We start from the raw sequence: 22,850 nt of genomic DNA on the forward strand, positions 1-22,850 counted from the left end.
AAGAGCATAATATTGACTTGAATTTTACATGCAAATGCTTTAAAACTATGGATGCAATGTTTACACAATTAATAGGATGGAATATGTTAAACCATGGAGGAAAATCAAGAACAATGATGAACAAATAACAATGGATCAACATACAAAAGACATGTGTCCATTAAATCGATGAGAGGAGAAGATTATAAAAAGTAGATGTTTGTGTTTCAAATTTTTATTACGAGAGGCCTCGCAGCTTATCTTTCTTCTTAGGTACTTCTAATACATTGAGAATAGGGGTCTTTGAATCCCCGAGTGCACTCCTAGATTTAAACATAGTTGTGACAGCATTAAGATCACCCTCTCCTATTGCGAATGACACAATTGTTTCCGTCAATGCTCTATCGTGAATATTAGATCCAAAGGAATTGGTTGCATGATGGCACCCAAGCGGTGGACCAAGATGACCTTGTCGGCATTCCGAGTAATGTTGGAATACTTGACAACACATGATAATGCCGTGCACTTCAACAGCTTTGTAGGCCCTCAAGGAGAGAATTTGCTATGGAAGACCATGATGTCTTGTGCCACTTCTTTGAGGTAATGGGCTAAATAATGATCTTGCCCAAATGTGCTGCGAACATGGCCCCATCGAGATAACTCGTTGTCCTCAAATGACTCTTGCAACAATTAAACATTTGACCAACAAAACAAGTTATGCCAGAAGACCATCATAACATTCTTCCAACTTACGGGGGAAATCTTTTGGCGAGCTTTTTAATGTGAGCTTTTTTATCATTTCCTTTGTTTTTGCGAGCTTTTTTTAGAAATCCATACATGTTTTTGTTATAAGAAAGATGGGGAGGTTAGAAAGAGGGGGAGAGAATATAGGATATGTTCATTTTCATAGCATGTGGGAGGGGTGGAAGAGTATATACTATGGACAAGGGGAGGGGGGGATATGAGTGGCAGTAGGAGGCAAAAAATTATGGAAGATATGTCCATATTCAAAGTAGAAGGGAGGAACTATGGGAGATATGTACATTTTAAAAGTGTATAATTTGAAACTTTTGACCTCATATTTGATAGGCCCCAAACAAGCCAAAATGATAAAAATGACAAAAGCGCAGACTCAAAATAGGCCCCAAACAGGCCAAAATGACAAAAACACCATTTTTCCAATTTTTATCAGAATATGGTCATGTTGGTACTCAAAATGACCGGAATTCGACAAGGAATCCAAATATGAGGTCAAATATGTCAAATTATACACTTTGAAAATAAACAAATTTCCCACATGCTCTCCTTTCCCTTTACATTTAGTAGATGAACATAACTTTCACATTCCTCATCCTCTCTCTCCTCCTTGCACTCCTCTTTGCATACCTTATAAGTTCCCCCTCTACGTTCTCCACTATGATAATGAATATATGTTCCAACTCCCCTCCCCTCCCTTCTCCATGCCACCTTACCCATGCACCCGTCCCTCCCCCTTTCCTTTATCTCCCCTCCCCCCCCTCTCTCCTCTTAACTACAACCACAACCCAAACTTTCAACCCACCCTACTCCATGACCCCCCCCCCTCTCTCTCTCTCTCTCAGGTGAATGAAAAGCTCGCAATATTCATGAAAATTGAAAAAAAGCTCATGATAAAAAGCTCACCAAAAAATCACACCCCCAACTTACCACTATAGCGTTTTTGGCTTCTATTCCCTTCTCTCTTGTAATGTTGATGGATCTTTGTGATGTATCATGTTCCACCTAAGAGGTGGAACCTTTCTCTTGTTCTTTCTTGGAAGTGGAAGCTTTTGCATCGGAGGCTACATATCATATATTGACATGTCTATCTCTCAATGCAACCATCATTGTCGCAGAAAGTCTTCCATTGTTTGGTTAACTAAACCCAAAAATATAGGATCTTGGACACTTGTGTCAACATCGAACCCAAATAGAACTCCAAGTGCCTCGTCCTCTCGCAATCTAAAAAGCGCCTCGATGTCATGAACACATACTCTTCTCCATCAACGAGGAGGGGGAGCAATGACCATATGTCTGATGTGTAAGAAAATAATCTGTGCTCAACAAATAACAGGACCTCGTATGCAAGAGAGAAAACAAGATAGTATGGAGAATCAAAATTTTGATTACTGTAGAACTGATACAATAGATGGTGCTACGTCCCAACCGTGCGCTCCTGTGAAAGAAGCTTCGATGGCGTGCTGCAAACAGTAGAAAACAGAGGCTGGATGCTAAGGAATCAAGGTTGCTGTAGCCAGTGATGAAATGGGCTTCACGGGCTTGCTCTTATATAGCCACCAGTCGTAGTCGGTTAGGCTCAATTGGGTGACCGACCCAGTCTACCCAAAACGTTCGACTGGGGGTCGGTCCCGAAATAGGCCACCGACCATACGATAGAACCGGTGCGCAAAACAGAGCAACTAATCTACGCGGTTACCGTTCAGCCCAAAGCCATCCGGGATCATCCGAGGCTCCAAACGGGTCCCGCAACCCGAGAGTGGGCTGCCCCAAGAAATGCTCCGTCTACCCTTAGTGCGGTCAGTCAAGGGATGCCTTCCCGCACTTGCATGTAGCCTAGTTGGCGGTGTGCCAACTCTATCTAAAGCCGTCTAGCCATCAGGCCACACATGGCCCCCATCTGGTGTCCAAACCAGGACCTACCGGATAACCGAGCTACTCAAATGTCTTCTTCTCATATGGGGGGCTTACAAGTAGAGTTAGCTGGTTCTCGCGTAGTTACACGAGAGTGGAGCATTGATATCTAACATGATGTTGGGTTAGCGGTCTCCGATGTAGATGCTTGCCCCTATGCATGCAAAGGCTCTTGGACTCGTCGGTCCACTGCTTTAGCTACTTTGATCTCCTCCCTTGCCTGATCAAGAGTCTCTTTCACGTACAAGTCAAAGTTTGGTCTACGGATGAGGATATCAGCATCTTTGATAGAGGGGGTGTTTGATGATGAGGCTTCTTCCTCTGAATTTCCTTCCTGGAGAAGAAAGATGAATGTCATCTCCCATGAAAGGAACCTAGTGCCTGTACTTCCCATGATCCCCACTTCAAGGAGGTCATTTTGGCTCCCTAAACAAATCCTCTGTAAGATTATCACAAAAATGGACCAAGTGCTTTACAAAGTTGGGTTCACCTAGGTATAGATACTTGATGTAATCTATTGGAAGCCATCTTTTTGAAGACACATCAACTTGATATTTGGATCCAAATGTGAGCTTCATGGCCATGCCCACATCCTTTACAATCTTGTCCGTGTAGGATTGTAATGTCCTTGAGCCCACCATGCTACAATTGATGTCTTGAAGTTGTGGTTGTGCAATTCTTTACGGATGGCCATAGCTTGATGATGTCCTTGGAGTATTATATGTTGCATTATACCAATACACATTCTAGGAGGCCGACTTCTCCCCAGCATGCATTTGCTTACCTAAATCCTCATGAATCCGTAGTGAACTTGCCTATATGAATGACTCGACTGGTCCCCACTCCTCAAAGTCCAAAGGGAAACATCTACCATGAATAAGAGTTATTATAAAACAAACTCAAAATTTCCAAATGGACTCATTACACTTACAGGTGAGAAAGCTACATAGATAGAAAGACTCACAGTGTGATGGTATCCCAGATAGATTGAATGATGGAGGCAGCCACATGTCATTTCCCATGTAGACGTGTTCTACCTTTGCAAGACACCTTTCTTCCCAAACTTGAACTTCAAGATGTGGCCCTTGCACTCATGCAAGATATCACCTCTCTTGGTATTGGGAAGCTTATGTGGACCTTTGGTTGATCCATTCATGACTATCCAATCATTCAAGCTGTAGGTGTAAGGGGTCCTCTCATCCACCAATGCATTTTTGGTGTTGTGAAAAACACAAGAGGTCACAACATTGCATGATCTTGTAGCCTTGTCCCTCACCATGCTTAGAGAGGTCACAACAACAAAAATGTGACTTCTACACAAGGCGGTGTAGCTTGGAGGCAGATAATAGCTCCAACACAGGCAGAGGAGAAGGAGAGAGAGAGAGAGAGAGAGAGAGAGAGAGAGAGAGAGAGGTAGAAAAGAGCAGTTGTGCTACTGCAGCCAAAATGGAAGAGACAGAGAGAGAGGACCTACTCTAGCTAAAATGAGAAGAGGAGGGGCCAGAGCAAGAGGAGGTAGAGGATAGTTGCAAGAAGAGAGGGCAACCCCATATTCAGGGAGGAACAAGCTAGACCTAAACAGTGGACAAGAGAAAGAGAGGCCCACCTAGAGAGAACAGGGAATCAAAACTCGCCCAAAAGGACCCACCTCATTTTGAATGCCATTTGGGACTGATTTCGGAAAGGTGCATATGGGAGGAGGGTCAAGCATGGGTTAAAGGGGGTGGGGAGGGATGGTTTAAGTGGAACAACCAATAGGGGCTATTTACAAGCTTGCCCATCCTCCACCTCGACATACCATTGCCCCACACCTTGGATCACTCATTGATACACCTCAAATCCCTCCCTAATCCCTTGAAATTAGGTGATTCGAGGCCCTTTTGAGAGCCCATTTCTCCCCTAATGATGAGTGCAACTTTTTTTTCCATTACTTTTTATGTCTCCCACAAGAGTTTAGGCACCTAGGCTTGGGCATCCCAGCAAGTTCCAAAGAGTCATTAAGAGATCAATGGCTAGACTTGAGTCCGGCTTGAGTCCAACAACCTCTTGCATGATCCTTCAAATCTAGCTTTTTACTCCTAGACCTCTTTATGCATTAAGAAACTAAAGGAGAAGCATTTGTTTGCATAAATTATTTGGACCATATCATAGATAATCATAGTGAATATGAAGTATATTTCCTTCACCATTGTCAACTTAGCATTGAGTACATAGCTTGTTGTTACTCTTTATTAAAAACTCCATGTCTCAAGCTTGGTATGAAAGTCATAAGTGCCTACACCATTGAAGATTCCAAGCATCAATAAAAGTTGCCATGGGAGCCTAACTCACAATGCTGAATGGACTCTAAACCGATGGATTTTTTATGATTCTTCGTTGAACATGCTCTCTTTTTTCTGAACAACCCAGGCACAAGTTTTGTATTTGTACCCATCCATCCATCCATCTTTCTATCTATCTATCTATCCACATGTATACAAGCTACTGTACACAAATAAACTACACATGTAAATATGCATGTGCACGTGTGTGTGTGTGTGTGTAATATGTGTGCAGGTTTTCATGGTTGGCCCAACAATTCCCTTGTCAATGGCAAGTGATGATCAACTCTACTTCTGTTGCAATGTGCCTATAAATTTGCACAACGGTTCTGCGGTTTTCTTTAAGGTTCTATTTTGTTCATATGCGTGTCCAAAATTGATGCAAAGCACGAAGCATGGTGATGGAAGACTATGCTTTGTACATTTACATCTATAACCAACAAGTTGGCTGAGGGCTGTGAACTACTTTTGTGATCACTTCTGAAACACGCACACAGAATGAGGTGAATATATCAACTTAGGATGGCACAATTGCTTGTATCAAAGTTGCACAAGGACAGAGGAGAAAAGAAAAAGAAGAATTTTTTTATGTCATGCTAGAAGGCAGGGCCCTCACGAAGAGAGAGAGAGAGAGAGAGAGAGAAAGTCACCTCCACATGTCTAATGAACCAACAGAGCAAAACACCCACATCTAGAGGGGAAAATATCAATGTTACTTCTAAAGTAAAAGAAAATTCATTAGCAAGAGTTACAACACTTTATATAGGAATATACATGATGCAGAAAGTTATGATATTTCAACATCATGGGAAAACAGGTTACTGTGAAGACATGACAGGTCTCCCAAGATGGGCTATCTGGAAGAACTGAAATGCCTACGGTGTAGAGCCTCACCTCCACTCTGCCCTGCTTTTGGGGGTGGGGGGGGGGGGGGGGGGGGGAGAGAGACAGAGAGAGAGAGAGAGACTCTGGTCTATCCTCACTCAATCTTTACAATGAAAATGAATAGCCCAAATGAGAGCCTGAAGGAATGATTGTTAGTGCCAGACTGGCTAGTAACAAATGCGAACAGCTGGTGCTCATCACCATTAACCTGCAGAATGCCAATCGTAATCACCAGACATCCTACAAAAACTGGGATCTTCTTTGCCTGATGCACATGAGCCATGCTTTGCAGTTGACCATTAAGAAATGGCTGAAGAGATAGAATTGTACTCCGCCTTCACACAGTTTGGACTACAGTGCACCACTCAACTTTCATTGGGGTCTTTGATTGGTAACCAAAGCCATTTCCTTCTTACATGGAAGGTGGTATTCTGATGCTCTTTTGACTTTGCCTGTCGAAAGGTAAGTACTTTCTTGCCTGATGTACAGTGGTTAAAGTTTGCTTTTAAGACCAGCACTGCACCATTTTGAGAATATAGACGAAACAAGGGCTGTGTTAGGAAATGTGCAACAGAAGCCACAATCTCTCATCAATGATCCCATACCAAGAAGCCTGCCTTTCCAGCTCTTCAGCATAACCAATCCTGTTTTGCAGGAAAATTGCTGCGAGTACGAAGCCCAACAGCATAAGCTTGCATAAGATGGAAAAACATCGGATACCTACGCTTCCCTTAGAATAAGAAAGTTTTTACGTGGTTGGGCTTCTTTGACATAAACCAAAATCTCTTCCCCAACTTGTCTTTTGGCATGTAGATCCATTGACCCTTGAAGTCCCATCTGCATACAACCACACATAAGTCAAGATCGTATGGACTCAATATAACAATGTTAAGTTCCCATGTGTAATCAACCAGAATTCATATACACCCCTAACTTCATTCATACAAACCAAGACTCTCAAAATATTTTTCACCTATATGATCAATATAAATGGATATAACATTACACGTTCTCCCAAAACATGTGAGCACCTTGAGTAGTCACTCCAGTTCATCAAGGAGATGGCAAGATTAGTCACGCTTTGACATCCAAAATCATATCTTTAGCAACCTGACAGGCTTTCTTGGAAACAAATAGAAGGCATGGCAGAATAACCTCACTAACATCTGAGGTTAAGTCGGTCTCTAGTTTATGGCAGAGGTTAATATATGTTGCTATCTTCTTTCTTCCCTTGCTAGTGTATCATCTTAATAAGCAGTTAGGATCTTCTCTCTCTCTCTCTCTCTCTCTCCCTCCCCCCCCCCCCGCGGCTGATTCACTTCCAAGACCAGGTTTGCATTGGTCTCTATCTAATGGAGATGCGACGGCATAGACAGACCTTGTTGCACCGTATTAGAGAGCAGGAGGAGACAGTGACACATGAGGCCGACCTAGAAGCCCAGCAACATGTCATAGATTTCTACACATTTGAGTCTACCCCTGGACATAGCGAAGTAGAGGAGGAGATATATGATATGAGGGCTGAGTGGATTAGCGGGATGAGGCGATGACAAGGAGAGACACAACCACAGATGCAGGTGCCACACAACGGTGCAAAGACAGGCTAGGGCAGGTGCGATAGAGGTTCAGTCCATCACAGTTGTATTTGGGGGAATCGCCCGATCAGAGGTGCCACTATCGACATGGCCAACCGAATACAAAGATCACGGAGACCATACCTCCCGCCACCGAGCGAGATGTCGGCAGACGCAGATACGAGACATTTTCGCAGCTCATAGAAGAGCCACCCTGGCACCAAGCTATGTATCTTCACTCTGAGTATGAATGCTAGTTTTGATTTCATGTATTTTGAGTTGGTGTTAGCATAGTACTCTGCAAACGGCCTTAGCGAGCCCTCTACTACAGCCCTGTATGGGTTATCTTGGTGATTGTACTTTGTCTCATACGCTCGCGAGGCCTCCCGAAGACAGTAATACATCTCTCTCTCTCTCACTCTCATTTTCCCTCACAAAGTATTGACAATGAGATGTGACATAAAAAGATACTCCCCTCTCTCTAAAATGGGCAATCAAAGCAAGGTTAGCTAGGCCTAGGCATGGGCGTAGTCTAGCTTGCAAGTCTTGCAAAACAAACATAGATTAAGAAGACTAGATTGGGGGAGTTGGCGAGCTCTCCACCCCTCTGTAGATCCAGTATAAAGGATCACCCTTCAAGGCTGAGGTTAGCCACGCACTATGTCACATCCATGGCCAAGTACTATGCCACATACATAGCCACAACCCTCCTCCTTCTCCACCTCTTGGCTGCCTCTCCACTTTAGGCTTCCACCCTACCTCTCCACACCTCGCACTGGACGTGCCTCCCATTATGGGGGGGGAACCGGTGCTCCCGCTCCCGGCTGAACACTAACACTAAGATCTGCACCCGCACCCCAAGAGAAATGGGGGACAAAGCCAAGAAAGACGAAAATAACAACAACAACAAAAAAAAGCAAACGACACAACTGAATTTGGAGGATGTGAACACACGTTACAACTGAAGTGCACTCGGGGTAGACAGCAAGGCAAAGGTAGGACCCGCCTCAGCTTCTTCAGCCTCTATCTCTACCTCAACCTCAACCTCAACTCCTGCTACAGTGTCAGTTTCGTTTTCAGCTCCAACCTCAGCTCCCTCTATCTCTGTCTCTACTTCGACTTCAGTCCCTGCTTCAGGCCCAGCTCTAGTTCCAGTCTTAGCTCCATCTACATCTACGATCAGTGACAAACTCATGCCCATGGCACCGGTTATTGTTCCCTTTCCCTCTTCTCCTGTTACAGCTCTCGCACAGCTTATGACCCCTACTTCGGAGGTATCATACACTGTGCCGCATTACGCTTCACTCTCCCCTCTCCCTCTCAGTCAGCCCATCCTCCCACACCCCGTTGGGACTGCCTCATCCATTCCACTATCATCTCCGTTCCTCACTCAGCCACCGTCCAGTTTCCGGACTCAGTCCCACTCTTTCATGCTACAGTCACCACAGTTTCAGCATGGACATGGACGGCCTGATACACCAGAGGCCCGTGAGACCCCAGGGACTCACGGAGATACATAGTTTCCGTGAGCGTGAGATGGAGCTGGCTCGCTTCGCACGGGAGCAGGTCCGCTTCAACCAGGAGCAAAGCCGCATCATACAGGAGCAGGCTAGGGCCATTCGGGAGCAGGTGGGTCTTATTCAGGGACTCAGGCAGGATATCATGCAGCTCCGACAGGAGGTCACAGCCATACACACTGCTCGAGGGAGTACCCTCGTGGTCGAGGCACAGATCGAGCATGCAATCTCCTATTGAGGAGACTTCCAGATGGGTCGACACCAGAGGCCCGTGAGACCCTACTCACGGAGGTACATAGTTTCCGTGAGCGTGAGATGGAGCTGGCTCGCTTCGCACGGGAGCAGGTCCGCTTCAACCAGGAGCAGAGCCGCATCATACAGGAGCAGGCTAGGGCCATTCGGGAGCAGGCGGGTCTTATTCAGGGACTCAAACAGGATATCATGCAGCTCCGACAGGAGGTCACAGCCATACACACTGCCCTAAGGAGTACCCCGGTGGTCGAGGCACAGATCGAGCATGCAATCTGCTATTGAGGAGACTTCCAAATGGGTTGACGTGGCCAAACGCGAACCCGCAAGGGTCACCGTTTCGGCTACCCTCATGGAGCAGCAGCAGAGAGCCAATAAGGCTCTCAACATCAAAGGACGCGGGATCCCACGCACTAAGGCTACACCGATGGTGGATGCGACTGCGTTCGTGACCGCTATCCTGGGTGTGGCTGAGCACAGGATAGAGAGGGCATGGCGGGTGGGGAGAGATCCCAACCGAGAGCAACCCCTGATCACACGATTTCATGACACTCAGGCACGACTTTCAGCTCTACGACGTAGGTCAGTCCTTCGAGATCAGCCAGCGATCTCTATGGATGAGGGAGGACCTCACACCTCTACAGGTTGAGGACAGGCGCTCTTTGCTGCAGCGGCGGAATCAAGCCCGGAAGGAGGGGAAGTGAGCAACGGTACGAGAGGGACGACTTCTTACAAGCCCCCGTAGGACACCTGCCCCCTCCCCTACATAGGGAAGCGCGGTCTATGAGACTCAGATATCCGAGACCCTGTCCTGCACCATTTGGAACTATAATGGTACCTTATGGTCAAAACCATGGAACTTCTCGGAATCCTATACAGGCCACCACATAGTCTTCTATACAGAGACACATTTCAGTCCAGAGCACCCTCTTCCAATAGTCAGCGGATATACATGGGAGTCTGCCTACAGAGACGAGACAAGGGATACAGGAGGAGGTCCAAGCTCAGGTGGAGTTGCAATCCTTTTCAGATCCACACTTCGGGGGATCATTTCAGTAGAGCAGAGAGATACACATTCCAGATTTCTTTGGATCCGGATATGACACATGGACAGCCAGGATCTGTTTGTCGCAGTTTGCTACTTCCCCTCGGAGACCTCCCACTTTGCCAGAGAGATTCAACGTGATGATGAGACATCCCCATTTGCTGCCCTTTATTAGTCCATCGTTGACTTTTCTAGCCGCGGAGAAGTTCTTCTAGTGGGGGACTTCAACACGAGGGCAAGGGCCCGTCAAGTATCACTTCTTGATTTCAGAGATGATTCCACTCTACTGGCAGATGTTGACCTTGAGGAGGCAGGTATGCTACGGGTTTCGGCTGACAGGCGAGGTCCATTCTCATCCTATGGGCAGGCCCTATTAGACCTAGGCAGGATACATGATCTCATTATCTATAATGGTCTTGACATATGGCTCGCTTTAGGTGGTTTCACATGCTTTCCACATGGGGGGGGGGGGGGGGGGGGGGGGGGGCTCCAGTGTTGTTGATTACATCATGGGATCCCCTGTCTTCACATCTCGCATTACTGACTTCACTGTAGCACCTCTCCCCCCAGGGGCTGATCATACATACCTTTTCTTTCGCATCTCCACCTCCCTTCGCACAGCACCTTCCACCCCACTCAGTGCTTACTCCACCTACCACGATATACGCTTTGATCGGGATCACTCACCTTCTTACTCTGGCCGTCTGTACATACTTCTCGCTTATATTGACTTCATACCCCTTTTAGAGGATCGTGCTGCCCTTGTCACCCGCTCACTACACAAGTCTTCCATTCACGCTTTTTCCCACACCACCCGCTCCACCCGCCCACCACCCCCTGGAACCGTACCCTGTAATAGTTGGTACGATGATGAGTGTAAGGCCTTACGCCATCATCTCAGATTCGAAACCAAAAACAGTCTTCTGAGCGCACCAAATACGCTACGTGAATACCGTAGACTGGTACGGAGGAAGAAACTAGACTCCGTTCGTCGAAACGAGGAGGAGCTACTGAACATTTTGTTTAGTAACAACTCTAAGGACTTCAGGCGGAGATTTCTAGAAGGACGGTCCCCTCCGCCACTCACTGACACCCGGATCTGGTTTGATTATGCACGCACACTTTATGACATCCCAAATCAGCCAGTCCCTAGCCTCTCACACATGCCTCGTCCCACATCCTGCACCCTCTTCACTAGAGGAGGGGTAAAGGATGCTATAATGAAACTTCATAATGGCCGAGCGAAGGATCATGAGGGACTATGTACTGAGTTCATTACATATGGGATTAACCTCCTAGCTCCGATCTTAGCGAAGCTGTTTAATGAAGCGGTTTGTTTGGGATTTCCACACACTTGGACCATTAACACTATCTCACCCATCCACAAGGCAGGGGATCCCATGAGCCCAGAGAACTACAGGACCATTATGATTAGACATGTCATGTCCAAGATTTATACATCAGTACTTGACTCCGAGGTTAGCAAACTTCAAGAGTGTAGAGGACTCAGAGCAACAAGACAGGCCGGATTCCGGTGTGATCATGGAACCATGGACCACATTCTGACACTCAGATGTATCATCGAGGAGGCAAGGTCACGAAAGAAGAGGGTTTATTGTTGCTCATGCTATCACGGATGATTCGTGGTAAGTCATCCGTTCCTCACCAGATCATTCAGGCTGAGTTTGGGTCACCCCCTTTACAGCTAGATGCTGCATTTCAGGTCATCACATATTTGTACCGAGTTAAGGAATATGGGGATTATACCTCGGGGCGTAGCAACCATGGATAGCTCTATCCTCTTCTATGGCACTTGCAGCAGGAGGAGATCAGAGGTGCTGGTATGCACGTACAGAGAGATGGTTTGAGCGACTAGTATAGCATGGATGCTCCGTTCTCTCCCCTCTTATCACACGAGGTCAACCAGGTTATCCATGAGGATCTACTACAGCTACACACTTTTCGGACCTGGTTGGAACCAAGTGAACTCCCAATGAAGCTTAGCTTCTACAGAGATCACTTCTTACATATCACAGCGGAGGGTTTCATTGACCAACCAGGATACACACAGATTCACCTACCCCACTCGATGAGGATCTCTCTTGGGCAATTCCGGGTCTCTTCACACAGACTTCGCATCGAGAGCGGCAGAGCAGAGCGACTACCCAAGGAGCGGCCCATATGCACACTATGTGACATACAGAAGGTTGAGACAGAGGAGCATTTCATCTTCAGGTGTCCTGTGTACTATGAGATCCGAGGACGTTTCCACTGCCTCTTCAGAGATAGTTATGGGATTTTAGCCCATTTTCTCTCCTACCCAGACCAACGGTGTTTGGCAGGTTTCATTCATGAGGCACTTGGACACCGCGAGAGGATACTCCGAGCACAAAGACAAGAGCAGACTTCTTCCTCGGTTGATCCCTCTCAGAGCTCTATCACATAGTTCTTTCAGCTAGATCACATGGACCCCAATGAGACGAGGCCTCGACATGCCTGACCGACGGGGGTCACAGCAGCCCTGGTTAGACGCAGAGCTACAACCAGGAGACGTGCCAGGACCGCACCTCTGAGTGGCGGACAACACTCTATTGCCGACTTCATGCCTCCACTGCCTCATCCATCCTGATATCTTGTTGTTGCTGGGGATGATGATGATATTGATGATGATGCTGAGATTGATATATAGTTGACCATCGACATGACTATGTTGTACTTAGGACTTAGTACTACCATTCTGCATTTTTGCATTTTTTGCATTTTGCATTTTGCATTGGTATGGACGCTCGTTTACTAGCTCCACTACCACAACTCGTTGTATCAGGATTTTCACAGTCTCATAGACCCATCGGTCTTCCGAAGACTTTAATAAACTTTCTTTCTTTCTTTCTTTCTTTCTCCTACTATTAGGCCAAACTAGGCAGAGGCCCACTCAAGGTCCTGGCATCCAACCATTTAGACCCCTCTTTACACAACCCTCCTTCCTTTGTTGACTCTCTATCATTTTGCAGTCGTATATTTGGATTAAACTTTTCAACCTTGTTGATGTTTCCTTAACTGTCAAATGAGTATGTGCTTCTTTTCCTAGCAAAGTGTCTATGAGTTTGCCATGTCCATTTGAAAATATGCTTTAACATCAAATGAGTATGTGTTTCTTTTAGTAGCAAATTGTTTGTAAGTTTGCCATCTTTATTTGCCTTGCCATGAGAGAAACACATATAACATGGGAAGTGGAAGATAATGTGGTCTTCTACCGTAAGTGTATGCAATATGTGCTAAAGCATCCTGCTCTCCTTCTATTGTATGAGTAATTTTTTCTTGACATGCTACTCTATTCATTGACATATTGTCTTAACTTGAGCTTTCCTAGCAAAGCTAGATGCCATGACTCTACCGTTTCCTTAACAGAAATTCTGCAACACTTCGTTTGCAAAGCAGCAGAATAAGGTCAGATCTTTGCAAATTTAAACACAGGCAAGGCTTCCAACAAAAGCATCGCGGTCAGTTATTATTTGCTCATGTCCACCTATTTGGCATAGCTACCTTTCCATTCAATCTAACCCCAGTTCCCTTATAGATTTTCAAAACAAAGATCCTCTCTGGGCGCAGTTGATGAATTCTCCTTCATTAAGAAGCCTTTCATACGAGTAGGGTTGTGTCATCCCTTTCTCAACCATCAATGTTTGTAGTGGGCTGCTGAGTTCTTTTTTAATTTAGCTTTCAATTTTGCTGCATGGATGCGAGAGAGAGAGAGAGAGAGAGAGAGAGAGAGAGAGAGAGAGAGATTCAATGCAAATGCGTGAGTAAAGAAATAAAAGAACTCAAAATTGAGGAATTGCATACCTCAATTAGGACTACTATTGCACTGGTGTTTTTCACAAAACGCAAAATACATGCACGATACTTTCTGTCAAATGGTTGTCTCCGTAAATATTCCAATATCCAATAGCGGTCGCTGTCAGATTGTAACTTCTTTGCAGTTTTGCAAATGGCGTTCACAGTGGCCATGGAGGCTTCCAGAAAGCCACAAGAAAGGGGGGGATCCTCACCTCGTAAAACAGCCTTCACCTGCAGAGCAATTGATGTATGGCCATAAAACACTTCTGTTCCATGAGATCAAATAATTATTTTGCATCTACAACTAAAACTCGTGAAAAGTATAAAATAGGTTGACAACTTTTTAAAATGTTCGAGACTCTCCGGAAGATTTCTTTATATCAAACAATCAAGGGGGTCTGTTTTTCCCACAAATACAAACAGAGCATAAATGAACTAGCTTCAATTTACCACACTCAAAACCTCTTTCTCTCCATATGGCACAGGAATTGGGCAATTGAGTCAACAAATCAATCCAGAACTTGTTTTTTCAAAGAAAAATCAATCCAGATTTTGAATTACACTGTCTAATCTATATGCATCTCTCTCCTAGGGCAAGGCATGGCCTCTCATCACAACAGTAGTACGACCTCAGATTGGCAGTATGACAGGTGGCCCCCAGCACTATCGAGTCAAATAAAAAAGGCACCACTTGGAGCAAAATATGGTAGGTTGGCTGATACAAAAGACTTCTCATTCAATAAATCTTATATTCTTATATATTCTTATAACTGCACAACACACTCTTTTGTTTTTACCAAGGTCAACCTTCATCTCCCAACTCCCAAAGAACCATGCAAAGCTGTCATATACATTTGTAATACCCTATGTTGTGTCTAAGATCACTCATCACATGCCAATCCCTATCCATCCAAGGTGTTCATGATCGGGGTACAATATTAGGCCTAGCAGAAGACTCATTGAAGAACTTGGCGAGGATTGGAAAAGTACCCTTGGAGTTGTCACTGTCCATCCTACAATTTGTTGATGATTTCTTTCAAGCCAGATGCAGTGCTGATTGTGAAGCTAGTGGGACAAGGAATGCTCTCCAAGTTGGATATGGGCTGCTTTGCAACCTCATAGAGAGTGTTACTTTACACTATTCAAAAAACTCTTTCAAACTCTTACTACATAGCATACTTAGGATTTCTTGTTCGTCTCGCACAAAGGATTGTTGTTCCTTGCGTCTTACTAGAAGGTGGTACTCCTTTCAAAGCCTTGCATGTCAAAACGCCCTTGTTTAGTCTTGGAATGCCAGTGTTGCCTCAGCACTTTGCCTTGTCCTGGTACTTGCTGATGTAGCCATGAAATGCGTGCTGATATGGCAGCAGTTGGCCGAGTGATGACGTGACCCAATGGGCTGCCACATGGCAGCCAGCTGACCTGCAATAAGACCCAACAGGCAGTCAGCCAGTTGCAGATCAGGGAACCTCTACAGCAGTCGGTCCATTACCGCATGGGGAGTTTTTTTCGTTTTGGGTTGTAAAGATGTGTTGTGTGTGTGTGTGTGTGTGTTTGGAAGGGGGGGGGGGGGGGCCGCCGCAGGCAAAAGGGTGCACTCTTCTCTCCAATCATTTCTGATCCAATCTCCATCCATTGGAAGGAGTCTTGGAGGCTAGAGGCTATTGACATTACCAAAGAGAGCATTGCCACTTGTAGAGTTGCTAGAGCTTCTTCAGCCCAGTGTCTATATGAGAACTTCCTTGTTCATCTTCGTTCTCTTCATGTGTGTGACTTAGTCTTGAAATATTGCTTTTGTTTTTGTGCATACGTGCATGGTGAATCTCTCACATTATGGTCCCTACAGGATTATCAGAATGGTTGGGGAAGTACTATTTCGGTTGCAGCTGCCACCATCAAGACTCCATGATCCATAGTATGTTTCTGTGTCATTACTGAAACCAGGTGTGTATGAGATGTGCAGCTTTTCTCTGTGTCACCACCTAGAAATGAGGGACAAGGCCCTTTGGAATAAGGTTTGTACATTGCCCAATGAAACGGCCTACCAGGAGATCAGAAATCCTGGCAGGCAAATGCTATGCCTCTTTGAGGGATGTTTTCTTTGGGAAGGGATGGCTATAATAAACAGAGAAAATAAGCTAAGTTGTGATACCACAAGAGTTGCTGGGGGCTGTTTTGGCTAGAAGGGGCCTAAACAGGAGCAGCACACAGGAGGACTATGACTTTACACCAACTTTTTTACCTGACGTTGATTAGGCTTTTACACTCAATTTCCTCCGCTCTCATTGGATGGGGGGATGTGGGGGTGGGGGTGCGGGCAAAAGGGTGCACTCTTCTCTCCAATCACTTCTGATCCAATCTCCATCCATTGGAAGGAGCCTTGGAGGCTAGAGGCTATTGGCATTGCCAAAGAGAGCATGGCCACTTCTAGAGTTGTTGGAGCTTCTTCAGCCAAGTGTCTATATGAGATCTTCCTTGTACATCTTCGTTTTCTTCATGGGTGTGAATTAGTCTTGACATTTTGCATTTGTTTTTGTTCATACATGCATGGTGATCTCTTCACATTATGGTCCCTACAGGATTATCAGAATGGTTGGGAAAGTACTATTTCAGTTGCAGCTGCCACCATCAAGACTCTATGATCCATAGTATGTTTCCGGTGTCATTACTAAAACCACGTGTATGAGATGTGCAGCTTTTCTCTGCGTCACCACCTAGAAATGAGGGACACGTCTAATGCAATCTATAGTGGATCATGGGTTTCAATAATCAGGCCCTTTGGAATAAGGTTTGTACATTACCCAATGAAACAACCTACCAGGAGATCAGAAATCCTGGCAGGCAAAAGCTGCCATTTTGAGGGAAGTTTTCTTTGGGAAGGGATGGCTATAATAAACCAAAAAAAAAAAGCTGAATTGTGATACCACCAGAGTTGCTGGGGGCTGTTTTTTTTTTTTTGGAGGGGGGGGGGGGGGGGACGCGCGAAAGGGTGCACTCTTCTCTCCAATCACTTCTGATCCAATCTTTATCAATTGGAAGAAGCCTTGGAGGCTAGAGGCTATTGACATTACCAAAGAGAGCATGGCCACTTGTAGAGTAGTTGGAGCTTCTTCAGCCCAGCGTCTATATGAGATCTTCCTTGTTCATCTTTGTTCTCTTCATGTGTATGAATTAGTCTTGGTGGTGTATGGTGCATGTTGTGTGATGAAGGAAATTCTTTTGCAATCCCACTCATGGCTTGGAGCTACGTGCAACAAGACCTAGTGTATAACTTATTGTCTTTTAAGTTCCCCAGAAGTGCATCGCCAGATCTGTATATATGTCAAGAGACTAGCGTACACAATCCGCTAGTCCTTTTGCAATCCTTCCCATGGCTAAGGGCTAAGTGTAATAAGGCCTAGTGTAGAACTACTGTATAATTATTAATCCAATGAGAGGGCTAGTCTTTTAAGCTCCTCAGAACTGCACTGATAGGTGTGGGGGGGTGTGTGTGTGTGTGTGTGTGTGTGTGTGTGTGTGTTGGGATGTCACAGTTTCCTCAGGCATATATTTTCTTCAGAATGTCCCTTAAGCAGTCTTTACATGACAGTATTGCTGCAAGGGATTTGGATGCTACTTGCCTTGAAGTGTTCTCTACTTGTTTTTGAGTTCTTCTATTGGGCTCTCTTTCGGAGTTCTTTGCTAGTGTGTGGGAGACCTCCCATATTGTAAATTTATGAGCATATAAATACAATGGATTTTACCAAAAAAAAAAAGTGTGTGTGTGTGTGTGTGAAGAGAAAATAAGAATTTCATCTGTGGCGGATGTACTTCAGGATGATGGCACAATTTTATCTTTTTCTATGGCTGCTCGCAAATATGGCTTGGGAGCTCATTATCGTCCTTTATGGCATAGAATTTCAGCAATGCTCCAACCGTACTTGCCAATACCTCATTTGGAACTTCAGAATCGGCTTGAGGATTGGATTTTACGCTCTCCTTCCTTATACGCCCGTCCTCTGAAGCTCTCAAATATCACGGTGTCATCACTGTATAAAGTGTTATTACCTCAACCTTGGATTTCCCACAAAGCAAATACTGTTTGGCATATGGATCGCCCAATGAAGTGGTGGAGAAAAAGGCTGCGTCTCCTTTGGCATTACAAAGTCCCTCTTCGACAACAGCTTTTCCTATGGCGAGTTCTCCTTGGCATTTTTCCATCCGGATAGTTACTCGCACACAGACATATTGCTTCAGCTGTTTGTCACAAATGCCAGCACTCTACTGAATCAGTGTTTCATATCTTTTGGTCCTGTCCAAATATTTCTGATCTCATTGCTCTCATCAGACAGAGGCTTCGACAACGATTTCCTACTGTTACTTTTGGCAGATTTTTCTGGTTGTTTGGCTTTCATCCACAAAGACAGGGTTTTGATTTATTTTTTGTATGGGTGCGCTATTGGACCCTGTAGACTTTATGGATGGATAGAAATCATAGAGTCTTTGGTGATCCACTATTTTCATCTTTTCTTTTTTTCAAACGATCTCTGCAACAATCATTCTATGATTGTTTTCAGACTCGTTTGATTGATCAGGATGTGTATACAGCTTATACTGAGATCTTCAGTTGAGTAGTAGCTACTTCGTTTTTTCTATGAATGTAATTATTCTACAGCAATAAAAGATTTCTTCCCACAAAAAAAAAAAAAAGTGTGTCAAGAGACTAGTGTACACAATCCACTAGTCCCTTGTCTCTTGCATGGGCTGTCCTTATGTTACAAGCACCTGTGGAGGGGTTCCAATTCTTGAAAAGTAATCATTTTCTTGGAACAGACAAGCAATCAGAAAAGGATTGCCTGAGTGACATTCCGAAATAGTAGAACATGGAAGAAGTGGAGATCAGCAAACACAAGATCAGAAAATTTCATCGCAAGACAAGTAGACAGTGTAATGTATCTAATGGTTGGACCAGATGCTACCCTATGGCATGATGAAATTCCTTCTATAAAACCCACTCGCTACATTTTCTGGCTCTTTACAATTACATATCTCAACTGCAGGTGGATGATCAACTCTCTGTCCTCCAGACCAGGTGGGTGCTTCCAAAGCAGCCATACACAACGTAAGTGTCAAGCACTAACTAAGAACTCTGAAAGCAGCCACACACACACACTGTAAGTCTCAAGTAATGACTAACTAATAACTCTGAAAAGCAAGTCCCTTCAAGGACATCCAGCCTACAATACTAAGACAAACAGGACAAATGGCATCTTGAGAAGCTAGCTCCTTTAATGTCATCACCACTCAGCATAGAGTATCTACCTTGCAGGAAAAAAAGATGTAAAAACTATGAATAGCACAAGTGAGCATACCTGATAATGCGCTAAAAGGTCACCATACCGACGAATTGGCGAAGTGAACTGCACATATCCAGTAAGACCAAGGCATGCATGTTGCAAGGGCCTCATAAAGCTCATTTCTGCTCGGGACAAGCAGCGGAGCAATGCAACTGACCGTGCAGGTCCCTCTGGAATAGAGTGCAGTTCCATTTTTATTTCTTCGTTTTGGGCCTGGCCCCTGTATGGTAGGCTAAGTCCCCTTTCACCCCCAAATGTTGCAATGACCTCCCCACACAGGATCATCATCTCTGATACCAATACAGCTGAAGGACTTGTCTGATCATCAACTGCAACAGTAATCCCTGGGTCTAATGAATCTTCCCCTTCCACACGAACTTTAACTTTTGGTGTAGCCAGATTCAAGGCACCCTAAACACGTTCAACCAGAATTGAACTTTCTCATTGCTCCCAGACCATGATAAAATACACACTCATAGAATCATGCAACCAAAACAATCTCATAAACTTTTTGAAGGTGACACCAATGACACGTACGTTAGAGAGACGCCAATTGCTTCTAAGTACGGCAGCCTGATACAAAAGCGACAATTCTGTTTCCTCTTCTGTGCCCAAAGATAATAGCTCAGATGCGGCTTCGTATGACAGCATGTAAGTTGGACAGATTATTGAGTTTTCCACGGTACTTTCTGCAACACTTGAACATGGGTTGAAAACAGCACAGATAAACAATAAGGCCTAGAATCTCTTCAAATGCAATGTAGAACTTTAATATTTCAGCTGTAATCTTAAACCAACTTCCACCAAATTGAATTCAAAAATTCAGACGTTGTGTACAAAGAATTTCATTAAAGAAAACCTTGCTTAACACTCACAGGCTGTAAAGGAAACTGAAAAGAAAGGTTCCAGAAAATGGGAAAGTGCGCAAGGGCCGGGGGGGGGGGGGGGGGGGGGGGGGGGGGGGTTATGTTGCAGTCAGTCTGTTGGGTTTACAAAAAAATGTACTCTTCTTTATGTTGCAAAGCCCTCCTCAGTCTGTCGCATTTACAAACAGAAGTACTTTTCTTCTATGTTGCCATAGAGATAAGAGGAACAACAGCCCTCCTCTGAAGAAAAAACACATTGCACTTTCATTGTCTATGAAAAAAGAAGCACAAGGGCATTGGATAAGCTTATTCTACGAAAACAAATTTGTAAAAGAGGATAACAATATAATTGGTATCCTGAACAATATAATTGGTATCCTGTACTCAGCAAAATGTCCGCTACACAAGCCTTTGCAGTAAACAAATCAAACAATACTTACAACGATGGAGTCATTATGGATTGGGATCGACTTTTTTGCTTGACATAGAGGCAATATTCTTTGCCAAATCAGATGCATTCTGCTTCATGGAGAAAGAAAGAAAGATGTATTTACGTCTTCTGAAGGCCTCGCGGGGCTTATGAAACCAAGTACAATCACAAAAGTAACCCAGAAAAGCCATTGTGGGATGAAGCAAATGGCTCGCTAAAACCCTTTGTAGAGTACTATGCACTAAGCTAAAAGCTAAAACAACTGTAACAAAAACCTAGTACACAGACTCAGGATCAAAACACATAGCTTGGTGCCAAGGTGGCTCTCCAATGAGCAGCAAAAATATCTTGCATCTCTGTCTAGCGGTTGTCTCTCTCAACGGTGGTGGGCGTGGTCTCCATGATCTTTTTATCCGGCAGGCCATGTCAATTGTGACCCCTCTGGTCAAGCGATCCCCTCTGAAGATGGCTATGATCAGTTGGACCTCCATCATGCGTGCCCTTGTCCGTCTCTACGTCTCTCCACGTCGCAACTCATCCTACAGACCCACTCAGTCCTCATACCATCTATCTCATCCTCCTCAACTTCGTGATGTCCCGGGGCGAACTCAAAAGTGTAAATATCTGCAACATGTCGCTGGGCTCAATTTGGCTTGATCATAGAAGCCGTTGTCTACTCCTGCTTTCTGATGCAGCATAGTAGGGTTTCTCTATGTCATCGCATCTCCACAAATAGAGACCAACGTAGACCTGATCCTGGAAATAAATCAACCCAAAGAGAGGCCCAAACTCGTGCTCCTCCTCAAATAAGCAATAGTATCATCCTCGGATCTCGTAGTATACAAGGCAAGTACACCAAAAGTGCTCCTCTATCTCCACCTCCTCCAAGGTGCATAACCTGCAAATCCATTGCTCTCTAGGTGTACCTGCGGCACTCCCTGTCCGAGACCTGCATCTACCCAATGGCGATCCTCAAGGCATGTGAGATTCGTCTCTCCTCCAAGTACTGGGGTTTGATAATCACTCCATCCACAGATACTCAGAGGAAATGATCACAGTAGAATCGGATCTTGGTGCGGAATTCCTAATCCCACAATGTGTGGAGCTGAAGTAGGTCCAACCGTATGATACGGTTGATCTCAACCCGTGGAATCAGCATCTAAATTGTGCTGAAAGGGAGCAAGACGATCCATTCGGATGCCCTGGCTGCAAAACCATTTGAATATGAGCGCGTACCAAGCCATGATAATACCCCTCTCAGCTAGGCAACTCTAGTGCCAATCTCGGTAATCTTCCTCTAGGTAATGCCCAAACCCTGTGAAGATAAGTGGCAGTCTGGAAGATGGCATCAACCTGGAGCGGTGTGATGCTGAACTCTGCATGTATGATCTAGTGTGGAGAGAGAGAGAGAGAGACTCGCATGGGAGTGTCTCATACCTGGCGATACTGAATGTAACATGTGTGGACTTACTGCCATGCCATGTTCACAAATCCAATGGGGCACGCGAGACTATCTACTGCAATGTGTGGAAATGTACTGAATGTGTGTACATAGATGCGTGCAAATAGAGAACTCAAGCACAAGGGACACGTGAGATCTTTATTGTACACATGCTTTATTTATGATTTACTTACGATTTACTAGTGCTGGCAAAATGGCCTACATGATTGACTGTACTTGACTGTGAAACTCGATACAAAATGGATACAAATCAATATATCATGCCGCTGCTATACTACTACGAAACTGAGCTGGCAACTCCCCTGTCTAATGCGAAAAAACAGTATGCTGAACTAGGCGAATGAGGGAGGATGATGATGGCCTGCTTTACTACGTCCATGGCTTCGGGATATGCTGGATCTTGATTGTTATGCACCTTGCTAACTGATGCTGCTGCAGCCAGAAATGGATGAAGAATGAACACCCAAAATGGGGGGGCTGAGGCCCTTTTGCCTAGTCAGCCGCTTGGATCTATACCTGGTTGACCTTGTCAACCAACCAGCCGATCAGGTCAGCCCACCTGGTCAATTGACCAGCTGACCAACCCACCTGGTCAACCCAACTGAGCCGACTTATCTAGTTTGAGGCTGCTGTTTTGCCTTCTTCCAAAAAAAAGTTGGTTGCCTGTGTCTGCTCTTCC

At 44.9% G+C, this 22,850-nt stretch overlaps 1 protein-coding gene across 1 annotated transcript in view; it reads right to left on the bottom strand.

Annotated features, from left to right (window-relative positions):
- Window positions 1-5,722: 5,722 nt before the first annotated feature.
- Window positions 5,723-22,850, bottom strand: part of EMB2730 (Ribonuclease II/R family protein) — a 51,894-nt gene continuing 34,766 nt past the window's right edge. Inside the window, exons 11-14 of the mRNA XM_087401895.1 lie at window positions 19,951-20,110; window positions 19,429-19,824; window positions 14,084-14,308; window positions 5,723-6,692 (exon numbers count right to left, since the gene is read on the bottom strand). Coding sequence (XP_087258021.1) covers window positions 6,576-6,692; window positions 14,084-14,308; window positions 19,429-19,824; window positions 19,951-20,110 — 898 coding nt within the window. The 3' untranslated portion in view covers window positions 5,723-6,575. The remainder of the gene's footprint in view (window positions 6,693-14,083; window positions 14,309-19,428; window positions 19,825-19,950; window positions 20,111-22,850) is intronic.

The sequence above is a fragment of the Dipteris shenzhenensis genome, chromosome 30 (assembly GCF_047967505.1).
Source record: "Dipteris shenzhenensis isolate YYH24624 ecotype China chromosome 30, Dip_SZ_1.0, whole genome shotgun sequence".
In the NCBI taxonomy this organism is placed as follows: Eukaryota; Viridiplantae; Streptophyta; class Polypodiopsida; order Gleicheniales; family Dipteridaceae; genus Dipteris; species Dipteris shenzhenensis.